Source organism: Lemur catta, chromosome 7 (genome assembly GCF_020740605.2).
Source record: "Lemur catta isolate mLemCat1 chromosome 7, mLemCat1.pri, whole genome shotgun sequence".
In the NCBI taxonomy this organism is placed as follows: domain Eukaryota; kingdom Metazoa; phylum Chordata; class Mammalia; order Primates; family Lemuridae; genus Lemur; species Lemur catta.
Window position 1 is genome coordinate 6,891,582 of NC_059134.1, and position 14,607 is coordinate 6,906,188.

Genomic DNA, 14,607 nt, shown 5'->3' on the forward strand with positions numbered 1-14,607 from the left:
TGACAGCAGAAGCCCCTGGCGGAAGAGGAGCAGGACCACGGTGGTGAGCTGCAGAAGGGCCCAGCGTGCAGTGCAGAAAGACAGGAAGGAACTTGCCAGGGGCACAGGAGGGACAAGCCAACATCCTGTGTTGGCCCTGCAGGTGGCTCCCTAGCTAACTGGCAGCCACTCCTCCTTCCTTCAGCACAGACAGCCCAATCTAAGGGTCAAAAGGGAAAAGGTGCCCACCGAGAAGCTACTCCCTTCAAGACAACAAATGCTGTACTTAAGAAGCTTAAGGACGCCTCTGTACTCCCACAGGGCGTTATGCAAGCTCGTCTTCCCCAGTGAACCGTGCAGAGCGCAACCAAGCCTTCATCTCTGCCCCAACACCTGGCTGTCCCAGTGTGTGGTCTGTGCTTGGTTGTCAGTCAAGGCTTATCTGAGTGCCCCTCTGCTCCTCCTGGAGCCTGAAGAGCCATCCCTTGTCCTCAGGGAATTTTCAGTCTGATGAGAGAGCTAAGCAGCGAGGGCATGAGCTCCTTATACCAGAAGTTACTACAGACATTTGGGGAAAGGAGGTGGGAAGAGCTGGGTTTAACAAAGATTTCCCTGAATGAGCTACAAAAATGAAACTTGCCAGAAGAGAGGGACATTTTGCAGAGCAGAGTTGGGCAAAGGGGGGCCTGCTTGGTGGGGGAAGAGAATAGGGTACCTGAGAGAGAGCAGAAGCAAACCTTCCCTGAGCACTGGGGCTCGGGGCTAAGGTGAGGACACCTGCTTTATGTAGACTCATCTAACCCTTGCAAGAACACCAGCAACCAGGTACCACAATTTGGGTGAGGAAGGTGAGTCTAGAAATGTCACACAACTTCACCAAAGTCGCACAGCTAGTAAGTGATGAGCCCTGATTGTGAACCCAGGCACATGACTCCAGGGTCCTCCCAGGATGGGCAGCTCATCCGTTTTGGCTGGCTAGTGAGAAAAGGAGGAAATCGGATTGGAGGGGGAGACAATGAATCTTAGGTGGCCCAATTAAACTCCCTCTGTCCTCCAGCTCTTCATGTGCATAGTTTTAGGAGAGTGTTTCCCAAACTGGGATGCCGAGGAACACGCTCAGGAAGATATTTATATTTCTTCTATGGTGAAACAAGTTTGGGAAGTGCTACATGTTATATTCTCCCCGTGGTGCTTCACAATGCTCATCAACGTCTCAAGAGCTCTAAGAGTTAGGAGACGAATCATTTAACTTTGTTTCACCCAGGACTTCCCAACACCTTGCCTGCCTCAGTCACACTTTTGCAGCACCTCCGGTAGGGTCCCCAGGACTTTCCTAAGGCTGACTTGGGAACCACTGCCCAGAGGAGCGGGCCTTGGGCGTCAGACGCCGGTCCCACCGTCCTCTGTCCCCAGGGACCGGCCTGCCCGCCTCTCCTGCCTGCCACCCGTGCGGCCTCTCCTGCGTGTGACCTTCGCACAACTTGTTTGATCTCTCTAAGCTTCATCTGCCTCAGTTGTATAAAAATAAAACCTAGGAAGACCTCCCTTGCAGAGTGTGAGGAGGAAAGAATCCGGCTTTCTTTCCTCGTCCCGCACCAGGAACGAAAGCGAGGGTTCGGGTTTTCCTGGCGGGCTGCGTCCAGGCTCCCCCCAGGCTCCCGCCCCCGCTCCCGCCCCCGCTCCCGCACGCGCCGCCCCCGCTCCCGCACGCGCCGCCCCCGCTCCCGCCCCCGCTCCCGAGCGCCAGGCCGGCCGGGCGGGGCGCGCGCAGCGGAGGAGGCGGCGCCCGCGGCGCTTCCGGGGAGCCGACCCCGCGCCGCCCGCGCAGCCCCGCGCCGCACTTCCCGGGCCGGCGAGCAGGTGAGCGGGGCCGCCGGGCGGCGGCGGGGTCCGCGGGGCGGGCGCGGCGGGGTGGCCGCGGGCACGTCTGCCCCCGAGTGACCGCCTTCCCCTCCCCTGCACCTTTTACCTGGCTGCCGCCGGCGCCCACGACGCGTACGCAGCAGCAAAGACCCTCGGAGAGAATGGTCACCCTTTCTGTCGCAAAGAAGCTTGCCGCGGGAGACTCTCCTTTAGCTTCGGAAAGAGCCTGGCTCTGTCGGTTTGTTTGAGTCTTTGCCCAACTGTGGGCACTGCTTGCGCCACAGTCGCCTCACGTTCTTCCCTGCTGTGGCCAGACTCTGCCTCTGCTCTTGGGATTGTCCTGACGGTGACTCAGCAAGTAGCCGGCTTTGTCTGGGGTTAAGGACCTAGCCGGGCATTACAGCACAGCCACGGGCTGGGCGGGCACTGGCCGGGCACTAGGGTGACGGCGATGGACGGGACGGAGTTGGCCCTCTCGTCCCCAGGGAGACGGGTATTAGAGTCACAGGAAGCACACCCCAGAAGTGCAACTGAGAGGGGGCAGTGTTTACTCCAGCGGAGACACCGAACCCAGGGACAAAAGGGTTGGGAACGACTCAGGAAGCCAGGAAGCCACATCTAGTTATTTTTTAGACTTAAAAAATTGATATACAATTGCACAAATCATAAGTGTATAGCTTAATCATTTTTCACAACGTGAACATTTCCAGTGCAGCCTGATCCAGAACGATGGATAAAACATTACTACACTCCTGGCTTCTAACACCATAAAATGGTTTTGCCCATTTTTGGACTTTCAATCCCTAGAATCTTATGTACTCTTGTGTATGTGACATCTTATACTCAATATATTTTGTGAGATTTGCCCATGTTGTGTTTAGCAGTAATTCATTCATTCTCATTGATGTGTAATATTTCACTGTATGGCTAGACCACAATTTATTTATCTGTTCTACTGGACACTTGGATTGATGGACATATTTGTTTCCACTTTGGGGTTATTTTGAATCCTGCTGCCACAGACATTCAAGTGTTTGTCTTTTGGTGAACATATATAAGTACATAAAAGAACAAAAGTTGGGTATATTACTAGGAATAGAATTGCTGCTGTATGTTCAGCTTCAGTATACAGCGCCAGTTCTGTACACAGCAGGAGTGTGTGAGTTCCTTTTCCTTCACATTCTTACCAGTACTTGATGCTCTTTTTTTCAGTGTAGCCATTCTGCTGAGCATGTAGCAGTGATGCATTGAGGTTTTAATTTGTATTTCTCTGATGACTAATGAGCTGTCTTTTTATATGTCTATTGGTCATTTGACTATCCTTTTTGGAAGTGCCTAGTCAATTCTTGTGCCCATTTGTCTAATAGGTTGTCTCTCTTTTTCTTACTAGTGCCTAATAGTTCTTGAAATATTTGGGATATGAGACATTTACTGGACATGTATTTTTTAAGCATTTTCTCTCAGTAGATTGCCTTTCACTCTTCTAATGGTGTCTTTTGATGAACAGAAGTTCTTCATTTTAATATTTTCCAATTTATAATTTTTCTCCTAATGGTTGTATTATTTGTATCTGGTTTTAAAAATCGTTGCCTACCCCAAAGTCAGGAAGATAATTTTCCATGTTTCCTCTAAAAGCGTTGTCTCACCATTCACATTTATATCTACTATCCATTTGAAATTAATTGTTTATATGGTGTGAGATGTGGGTCAAGGTTTATTTTTTCCCACAAGGCTATTGAAATAACCTAACACCAGTTATTGAAAAGATCGTCCTTCCCCACTGCACTTCCGTGTTGCCACTGACATCAATCAGTAGGTTACGCTGAAGTGGGTCTGTTCCTGGATAGCCTGTTTTGTCTGTCCTTGCACACCAACATCATGCTGGCTTCATTACTGTTGCTTTATAGTAAATCCTTATTATTCTGGTAGTCAAAGTCCTTAGCACTATTCTTCAAAAGCGGGCCACAGTGGCGCACACTGGTAGTCCCAGCTACGTGGAAGGCTGCGTGATGCCCACTGGAGCCTGGGAATGGGGGCTGCAGTGTGCAGTGACCCAGCCTGTGAAGAGCTACTGCACTCCAGCCTGAGCAACACAGCAAGATCCTGGCACTAAAAAAGAAAAAACAAAAGAAAGAAAGATCTTAAGTATTTTTCTCCAACCCTCTTCAAAGCCTTTTAGAAAATATATATAAAAAGTGACCATTTGTAAGCTCAAAAGGGGACAAATGTATTAAGGTATATAATTAGCATAATTTATAAACTGTATCCAATCATAAACTTGCTGATACAATCTATATCACATTCAATTCCTGCGTATTCACACGAGGCCTACAGAAAGGTAAATATAAAAAATTCTCATCATTTTAGTTAAAAATGACCTTTAGAACATATGTGATATAGTTCCAAAGCAAAGATAATTTTTTTTTTTTTTTTTTTTAGACAGAGTCTCGCTCTGTTGCCCGGGCTACAGTGAGTGCCGTGGCATCAGCCTAGCTCACAGCAACCTCAAACTCCTGGGCTCAAGCGATCCTACTGCCTCAGCCTCCCGAGTAGCTGGGACTGCAGGTATGCACCACCATGCCCGGCTAATTTTTTCTATATATATTTTTAGTTGGCCAGATAATTTCTTTCTATTTTTTTTTTTTAGTAGAGACGGGGTCTCACTCTTTCTCAGGCTAGTCTCGAACTCTTGACCTCAAGTGATCCACCTGCCTCGGCCTCCCAGAGTGCTAGGATTACAGGCGTGAGCCACCGCGCCTGGCCAAGCAAAGATAATTTTTAAAACTCAGAAACTGAACTTTTCCAAATACCAATTTGCTATTTTTAAATAAAATACAACATTAATTATAATGTTTCTCACGATGTTTGCTCAATAAGATATGTTTCAGTGTGACTGAAATACAGCTAAGGTTTTAGATTTTAAGGACCAAAATAACGATACTGTTGATTTATAATTAAATTAAAAATAGTGAGTGCTTTTAATTATATACATGCACATACTTTTTCAGATTTTTAAGTCTTCAAAATTTACAAAATGTAGTGCTGGAAACAGATATGCCTTGCCATATATTCATTAAATATAATTTATTTTAATACAGGCCATAAGGCTTCATTTAATTAAGCAAAATTCTATGACTATTTCCTGCCTATTCAATCTTTTTTTTTTTCTAATTTTTGGAGACAGAGTCTCATTCTGTCACCCAGGCTTGAGTGCCGTGGCATCAGCATAGCTCACAGCAACCTCAAACTCCTAGGCTAAAGCAATCCTCCTGCCTCAGCCTCCGGAGTAGCTGGGACTACAGGTATGCGCCATGACGCCCAGCTAATTTTTACTATTTTTAGTAGAGACAGGGTCTCGCTCTTGCTCAGGCTGCTCTCCAACTCCTGAGCTCAAGCAATCCTCCCACCTCAGCCTCCCAGAGTGCTAGGATTACAGGCATGAGCCACCATGCCCAGCCTAGAGTTCATCTTAAATTTGACTTTATAGCAAAATTAGAGGTTTGGAATTTATTTCACAAAATCAATCCCAAGATTTTCTGGGCACTGTTAAATTATATCACGGCTTATAAATATAAGTAACAATATAATATAGATTAGTAGTTCCTTGTACCTGAATTACCTGGAGCACTCTTGAAAAAAACAGATTCTTGGGCCCCACTTCTGAACCATTGAATAAGAATCCCCAGGGGTATCTGTATTTTTTAAAGCTCCCTAGGTGCTAATGATGTGCAGCTTGGTTTGGGAATCACTGATGTAGCCCACTAGATCAATCTTTAGGTACTTTAGAATCTTGGGGTACTAGCTGAAATCTAGTTCCCAAGCCTCGTGCCCAGAGATTTGATTCCGTAGATTTGAGATGGGGCACAGAAACTAGCCTTTTAAGCCATCATTGCAGGTGGACCCTGTGTTAGATTTCTATGCTACATAACAAATTACCACCAATGTAGCAGCTTAAATCACCCCCTGTTTATTACCTCAAAGTTTCTGTGGATCAGGTTTGCCTGGGTCAGGGGCTCATCTGGCTGCAATCCAGGTATCAGGGGGGCTGCCATTCACCAGAGGCTCGAAGGGGGAAAGAGCCACCGACAAGCTCCCATAGGTTGTTGGCTGAATTCATCTCTTTGCAGTTGTGGGACTGAGGTCCTTTTCTTGTTGGCTGTCATCTGGGGACCACTCTCAGCTCCTGGAGGCTGCCCACAGTTCCTTGACATGTGGCCCTCTCACAACATGGCAACTTCTTCAAAATAGGCAAAGGAGTCTCTCTCCCTCCCATCAGCTAAGATAGAGTTACATGCACGCATGCATGCGCACAATATTCATATATATGGTATGTGTATAGACACACATATGCCTATATCATATATAGTAATGTTATTATGTGAATAACATCCCATCACCTTCTGCCTTATTCTGTTGGTTAAAAGTAAGCCATGGGTCCTTCCCACACTCACAAGTGTGAACATGGGGGCCACCCTAGGATCTGTCCCCCACAGTCTGCAATCTACGCTTTGAGAAACACCCTATTGTGTCTATCAGCACTTTGGGTGACATTGTCCTCAAAGTCCCAATAAATCCTGCACAGACAAATGTTTTAGCAAGTGTTTGAGAACAAGACTTAGGTTTTTGAAACCAAAATTCTTTTTTTCTTTTTTTAACACAGGGTCTTCCTCTGTTACCCAGGCTAGAGTGCAGTGTGGTCATCATTGCTCACTGTACCCTCAAACTGTTGGGCTCAAGTGATCCTCCTGTCTCAGCCTCCTGAGTAGCTGGGACTACAGGCATGCACCAGGATGCCCAGCTAATTTTTAAATTTTTGTAGAGATAGAGCCTCACTATGTTACCCAGACTGGTCAACTCCAGGCTAAAAGCAATCCTCCCACCTTACTAGCCTCCCAAATTACTAGGATTACAGGCATGAGCCACCGTGCCCAGCCTCTCCAAAATTCTTAAATATAAAGTCAAAGTCAGGTGAAGTGTAGATTAATTTATTCATTTAAAGATGTAAAAATTCTTTCAAAAAATTTACACTTTAAACAGATCAGTTTTTAGCACTCAACTTAAATCCAGTGCTTTCCCTATTCATTGGACCGATATGATCAGAGATAGCATGTTAGTTTCCTATTGCTGCTGTAGCAAAGTACCACAGCTTAGTGCTTCATGCAGCACACATTTGTTTGTTTGTTTATTACAATTCTGGAGGTCAGAAGTCTTAAATGAGCAGGACTGTGTTCCATGAACTGGCTTTTTCCAGCATCTAGAAGCTGCCCACATCCCCCTGCTGTGGCCCCACATCACACCAACCTCTGCTTCTGTCATCGTATCTCCTGCGTCTGACTCTGACCTTCCTCTGGAAAGCATCCTTGTGATTACATTTGGTCCACCTGGATAACCCTGCAGAGGTCTTTAACTTATCTACAAAATCCCCTTTTGCCATTTAAGGTGAAATATTCACAGTTCCAGGGATTAGGATGTGGGCATCCTTGGGGGCCATTATTCTGTCTACCACAGATAGTAATTTCTACTCCACAGAAATCTAATAGGAATTTTAAAAAGATACATATTCTTGTCATATGCCTTCACAAGCTTTAGAAAATTTCCTATATAATAGAAATTAGAGACCAGTTTGAGATGAGATACTGCTTAATATACTTTGGATTTTATACAGTAAAACATTATATTTCCTTTACATAAATTCCTACATATACTATTGGAAAAGCATGCTAGAAAGTACTACAGGTAATATACTGCCTCTTTTTTTTTGAAGAAACTCTTTACTAATTTTCTACCAAGTCTTTGTTACTATCTTACAAAGTGAGTATATATCATTATACTTCATGAATTTTTTAAAAGCACAAGAAAAAGTGACTACACATAAGGCCACACAGCAAATCAGAGAATAGACACAGCTAGTGGTTAGAGTGTCCGGTTGGAGATTTGGGTTCATTATCTCTTCTGCTTGACAACTGTATCTCGATATATAATGACTATTACCAAGTCTTGGAAAGATTAAAGCATGTTTGAGTACGTAGTAGCTCCATAGCCCCAGCCTCACAAAAACTAAAAAGTAACAAAGAAGTTCCATCGGGTTTTAGTCTACAGGAAGTAAGCAGCTTATATGGTTACTGGAACTTATCTGCTACCTTGCTCAATTACCTGTCAAAGCTGCTATTCTTTCCTGTGTTTAAACGTTTCCATGTTATTCAGAGGCCTTATACCACCTGCTCCCAGTGGCACATGCTGTTGCACAATTGGCGTTCTTCTTAACACAACTGGAGTTCTTCTTAACCAAACAATGAAAACAGCAATTACCCAAAATCAACATGTACTGCCAAAAGGGCAAGTCCTTTCATAAAATCACAAACTGAAACTTTTAAATCTGCATATATTAAGTAGCTTAATGTATTATATTAATTTTTAATCTTTAGAATCTCATTAAAAGAAATTATTCTCCAGGTTATAAGTGTACCAAGTCCAAAAAATGACTTTTAAAATAAAAAAATTGAAAAAACATTTAAATAATATAAAAACGAAGTGACTGCTGTGGCAGGAGGGTGGGGAGGAGCGGCAATCTGAATGACTGAAATGAGATGTAGAGAGACAGCAACTCCTGACCAGGAAAAGGATTTCAAAACCCAGCAATGGTCTAAAGCACTCACATAGCTGTAGCCTACCACTTAGTTTGTCTGAAATCCAAAAAGAAACTCATATACACAGTAATCATCAGCGTTTGGTGTCCTTCTAGTGGCTTGACATTTAGCTGCTTTACTCTTTCAGATGTCTTCTCTGATTCCTGTACCCATTCCAGCTCTTCTCCATGCCCCCTTTGCTGCTGCAGTTAAGTTCTTTTTTTTCTTCTTCTTCCTTCTTTCTTCTTCTTCTTCCTTTTTTTTCTTTTTGAACTCTGATACATGTTTATGAATCCTCAGCATCTCTCGTCTTCTGTTCATCAGCTTGGTATAATACTGTTTAGCATCAGAACAAAGCATTAATGTCCAGCATAGAATGGCGTTATTTAAACTTTGAAACCTCTCATTTCAGTGTGTCTAATGCAACTTGTTTCTGTGTGAGTTCCTAGGTTTCTTTCAACCTGTGAAGATCCAGCCAAGAGTGAGAAAGCAGCCTCTGCCAGCGGCTCCCCAGTGCTAGGGTCGTGTTCTCCACCAGCCCTTCATCTGGAGAAGTGTCACTAGAATAATACTACAGCCCTCTCGTATGGGGACAGGCTCTGTCCCACCGAAACCTGGGCTGAGCCTCCACCATCAGGGACATTCCCTGTCATTGTGGTGGAAAGAGAACATCGCCCATCTAAGGTATTCTTGGGCCTTCACGTTTCCATATAAATTTATAAGCAGTGCAACAATCTCACCACCAAAAAAAACTAAAAAACCAAAACCTAGTATTTGAGATAGCATTGAACTAAAGATCAATTTATGGGAAATTAACATTATAATACTGAGTCTTATAACCATGAACATAATATATCCCTCCAATATCTAGATTATTTTAAATACATACAAAACCACATTTTCTGAACATTTACTATATGCCAGGCATCATTAATGCTTTGCATAAATTATCTCATGTAATTGTCACAATAATGCTGAGAAGTAGGTACTAGTATTATTTCCATTTCACAGATGGAGAAACTGAAGCTTAGCAAGATTGCCAAAGGCCACGGTTAAGAAGAGGTGAGAATGCCGACACTCTGCCTGCAGAGTCTACAGTTTTCACACTTTGTGACACAAACTCCCTGAGCTGATGGCTGAGGGATGGAGGGGTGGATGGGTCATTCAGGGGAAGGTGGACTTGGAGGGAAAGCTTCCCAAGGCTTCCTGCATGTGTTCCCTCTCTCTACCACTCAGCATCTGTCTACCTGAATACAAAATTATTTATCCAAATAGTAACTGTCTAGCACTCTCGGAGGAGGATGCGGGAGGATCCCTTGAGCTCAGGAGTCTGAGACCAGTCTGAGCAAGAGCAAGACCCCATCTCTACTAAAAATAGAAAAATTAGCTGGGCGTCCTGGCACATGCCTGTAGTCCCAGCTACTCGGGAGGCTGAGGCAGGAGGATCGCTTGAGCCCAGGAGTTTGAGGTTGCAGTGAGCTAGGCTGACGCCATGGCACTCTAGCCTGGGCAACAGAGTGAGACTCTGTCTCAAAAAAAAACCAAAACCCCAAAACCAAATAGCAACTGTTTTTCTTCTCCCATGTCAGCCTTTACACAGGAACACCCTCTAAAGAGCTGCCTGCCAGCTGCCAGCCCCAGATCCCAAATATATTCCCAGCCAGGTAGAGCAGAGAACAGTCACTCAGCTGGTGATGCTGAGCTCACACCCTGTAAGTGTGACCACACTACACAGATCTGGATTTAGCTAAAAACCAGCCCCAATCACAATCATGTCTGTCCCTAATCCCATGAGAGATGAAGGGGCCATTCTGGGAGTCTATCTACTAGGACTGAGAGTAGGTTAAGTACAGCTTTTGTGATTCTCTCTCTCTGCCCCTTGTAGGATGGCTGTCCCTGGAGGTCAAGACCGGGTCTCCTTTCTTCTCCCACTTTACCAATGCCTGATCTCACAGGATTAGTTCTGAGCCCAACACCATGGCATCATCGACCTCCCTCCCACCTCCTCGCTCCCGGTCTAAGAAGCCTCTGGGCAAGATGACCGGTGAGTGGAACCAGACTCCTAGTTCTGCTCTTCTTGTTCCTGAGAGTGTTGTCCTCCTCTCTGCCTGTGCACGCGTGGGGTGGATGTCGGGAGGCTGATGAGGGGTGAAGCTCCTGACTTGACTGCAGATCCCCGTGCTTCGTGGAGCGGGAGGAGGGAGGCCTGCATCAGCCTCGTCCTCATCCTTGTGGTCCAAAGGTTTTCCAGGCCTGCTCGACTAATTTTCCTAGCCTGGAAACCACTGTGCTGAGTGCTTATTTAGATCTTTGTTCCAGAACCATTCAGAGGAAGGAGCCAAGCAGAGAGAGAAACTGTCAATTCTCACAACACTTAACTGTCTGTCAAAAGCTGGGGAAGCTGAGTTTTGATATCATTATGGAGCGCTCACAATATCCCAGCAATGCATTATCTCAGTTAACCCTCAAAAACAACTAAAGTGAACTATTTTGCAGATAAGGAGATGGAGACATAGACTAACTTGCTTACCGTCATAGGGAAGGCTACCACAGATGCACAGTCAAATACGGTGCCTGCCTCCAAAGTGCGGGCTCTGAACGCCGAAGCTCTGTGCTCATCGGGAGCTCTGAGCAGCAGCCCTCTTCCCGACTTTCTTGTAGCCATGTAGTGACAATCTAGGGTTTCTCAGGCCCAAGCCGATGCCAATCCTCCCACCCTTCCCTTTCCATAAGGAGTGCGTCTTCCTAATTTAAATTCACCTCCCCTCAGTGCTGGAAGTGGGCTCTGGGACTAATGGATCCTTCCTAGCATAGCAAAGCTCTGCTTACAGACTCACAGCTCTAGTGGAAAGTTCTGCTTAAGGTGGGCTGGGGGTGCCAGGGCGGGGCCTTCTCTTAATCAGGATGGTGAAACACTCCCACATCAGGATCCCAGAGTTCTTATATACCCCCCAAACCTTCAAAGATAGAGGGAAATTTTACTCAAGTCCTTGAGAATGAAAAACATAGCAGAGCGATAGGTCACTGAGAATCAGGTGTTGTTTCCCAGCGCAAGGAGACAAGCGGAGTCCTGCCGGCCCTCCCTGCACGGCAGGGCTCCTCCCCAGTGGCCAGTGGGAAGGCCGGGTAAGACACGGGCCTGAGCAGTGTGTTCTCCCCTGCAGACTGGCTCAGGCAGGCCCTGTCGAAGAAGCCCAAGAAGATGCCTGACTCCCCTGAAAGCTCCCCCAGTGACACTTCGCAGCCCACCTCACAGGACAGCCCCCCACCCCTGGGCCTCAGTTCGGTCAGATCTCCCAGCACGCCACTGACACTTGTGGGTGATAGCAGCAGTGGCCGCTGGAGCAAAGACTATGATGTTTGCGTGTGCCACAGTGAGGAGGACCTGGTGGCTGCCCAGGAACTGGTCTCCTACCTGGAGGGCAGCACTGCCAGCCTACGCTGCTTCCTGCAGCTTCGGGATGCAACGCCAGGCAGTGCCATCGCATCCGAGCTGTGCCAGGCACTGAGCAGTAGTCACTGTCGCGTGCTGCTCATCACGCCAGGCTTCCTTCAGGACCCCTGGTGCAAGTACCAGATGCTGCAGGCCCTGACTGAGGCCCCTGGGGCAGAGGGCTGCACCATCCCCCTGCTGTCGGGCCTGAGCAGAGCCGCCTACCCGCCTGAGCTCCGATTCATGTACTACGTGGATGGCAGGGGCCCCGACGGTGGCTTTCACCAAGTCAAGGAAGCTGTCATGCGTTGTAAGCTATGGGAGGGAGGGAGAAGAGGAAGGGGATTCAGCCGTAGCTTCTGATCTATTTCAGCTTTAGGAGACGCCTGGCAGCTGCAGCTGCAGGCAGCAGACTAGTTGACAGTGCAGACTCTGGGAAAGACTGGCGCATTTGCATCCTGACTCCTTCACTTATTAGCACATGAACAGGCACTTGGCAAATTACTGAACCCCTCTGTGCTTTGGTTTCCTCATTGCCCATCGGGCTTCCACTACTATACAATGAAAATGGTATATGCACTAGATGAGTGCTCAGAACATGGCCTGGCGCACAGTTAGTATGTGTACCAGGCAGGGCCTAGCTGCATATCAAGTTCTCAATAATAATTACTAGCTAGTAGTAGCAGTAGCAGTAATAGCATTAGGTTTTTCTCACTGAGATCAGGTTGGAGATGTCCACCAAGAGCTGGGAAGATGCCAGGAGGGACATTGGTTTAGTAAGGAAAAATGATGTGAAATAATCGGAAAGAAGTGCCTATGATCAGCATTTCTGGGGAGGGGCATTATATGACAGTGGGTTTGGAAGTAAGGTAACAGATAAAAAGGTAGCAGAGGCAGGACCTGTGGGGGGCAAACATGCTGGGTTTGGGGAGGGTGACAGCCCTGTGATTCTGTTTGGGCTCTTTCAGATCTGCAGACACTCAGTTGACACTTCTTATGTCATCACGGGACCCAGAAAGTTCGAGGAAAGCTGGCAATAGAGGGCCCACGCAGGGCCTCGGATTCCGGCAGATGTGACGGAGGGTGTAAGGAGCCAGAGTCTGCACGTGCCCGCCAGGCTCCCATCACTGTGAGCTCCCCAGGAAGGCTGTGGGGAGGTCAGGGACTCCCCCAGGAAAGCCATGAAGAAGCTGGGGACTCCCCAGGAAGCCCAAGAGGAAGCCAGAGATTGGAGGTGGAGCTGACACCAGGATGGTCCGCAGCGTTTTGCCTCCGGCCCAATTGGACAGGGAGGCTGGCATGCACCTACGTTTTCTTGCTCTGGAATAGGGCGCTGGTATAGACAGGTGTCCCTTCTACCTAGGTGACTCACCTGACTGATGAACAAGCAGCCTAGACTGTAGGCCTGAACATGGATGGTTTTGCCGGCTGCCTGGGGAAGGCCCCGAACAGGCGTCTGGAGAAAGCAACAGGTATCAAGTCCTTCATGCTCACAGTACTGCTGTTCCCTTTCCCGGAAGCATCCATCTGCTTCACATCGCTGTATGAAAGATGCGCTCGGTACTGCGCGGTGCCTTATTTATTGCATAAGTGTCACTAAAGACACAACCTAGAAGCCATTCTGTCTATACAAGGATGGGGAGGGAGCAGGTGGGGCAAAGACAAGGGAAGCCAGGGCGCAGGGCTCAGCCCTTCACTGCGGACCCAAAGCCCACTGCTGCTGTGACACCCGGGGGACCACCCGGGTCTGGGTAGAGCTGATGCTTCCACAGTGGTGCAGTCTTCGCCTTTAGACAACAGCAGGCAGCAGGAATCGGCAGATGACTGCGTTCCTTGTAGGACAGGCAAGGTCTCATTCATCTGTCCTCAGTGAGTTTGCTGTTGAACTGAAATGAATTTCACTACCTCCCCCAAGGTGTATTTTTATGCCTCTTCTCTCAGTTCCCCCTATCATGTCCTCTTTCACTGAAAAAAAAGTTATCTTTTAAATTATGAGTTATTTTATTACGGACAAAAGGACTAAAGAATAATATAATGTATACTCATGTGCCCACACCCAGATTAGGAAGCAAAACCTTATCCCTGTGGTGCTCCCTTTGTGCCCTGAACTACAGTCCCCTCACTTGCCCTCCCAGAAATAACCACTATTCTGAATTTTGGACTTACTCCTCTTAGCTTTCCTCTGTACATTTACTACGGATGTATGCATCCCTCCCAGCACATTGTTGGGTGTGGCTGGTGTCACTTTATATAAACAGCATTGTAACATTTGTACTCCGCAGATTGCTTTCTTTGTTCACCATGTTTGTAAGATTTATCCAGGGTGGTGCATTACACTCCAGTTAATTTACTTTCATTTCATTATGTAAATATGCCACTAGTTAGTCACACATTCTTCTACAAATGGTTATTTGGTTGTTTCTAGTTTTTTGCTATTAAAAGCAGTGTGCCTATGACCATTTTTGTGCATATTTCCATGACCAAAATTTTCTAAGATTTAGTCTAGATGGGGAACAGCTGGGTAGTAAAGAATATACATCTTCAGTTTTACTAGAAGATGCCAAAGTTTACTACAAATTAGTTGTGTCAATTTATGTTCCTAGCATTTGTGTTTAAGAGTTCCCACTTTTTCATTTTCTTGCAAACACTTAGAATTATGAGATTTTAAAATGTTCACTAACCAAGTGGGTGAAACTACTATCTTAT

The 14,607-nt window shown here is 46.5% G+C and overlaps 1 protein-coding gene across 7 annotated transcripts; it reads left to right on the forward strand.

The window, feature by feature from the left end:
- Positions 1–1,795: 1,795 nt before the first annotated feature.
- On the forward strand, positions 1,796–14,175 carry LOC123641582 (TIR domain containing adaptor protein). 7 transcript variants are annotated; one of them, XM_045556461.1, is made up of 6 exons: positions 1,796–1,839; positions 8,617–9,152; positions 9,480–9,530; positions 10,354–10,512; positions 11,633–12,211; positions 12,870–14,175. In XM_045556461.1, the coding sequence occupies exons 4-6, from the start codon at positions 10,446–10,448 to the stop codon at positions 12,887–12,889; spliced, it is 666 nt and encodes a 221-aa protein (XP_045412417.1). In that variant the 5' UTR covers positions 1,796–1,839; positions 8,617–9,152; positions 9,480–9,530; positions 10,354–10,445; the 3' UTR covers positions 12,890–14,175. The 7 variants fall into 7 exon arrangements, 5 of the variants coding, with proteins under 5 accessions (XP_045412417.1, XP_045412420.1, XP_045412418.1 ...); XM_045556464.1 differs by having other exon boundaries at positions 1,802–1,839; positions 8,918–9,152; XM_045556462.1 differs by lacking the exon at positions 1,796–1,839 and adding an exon at positions 4,366–4,407.
- Positions 14,176–14,607: the final 432 nt, after the last annotated feature.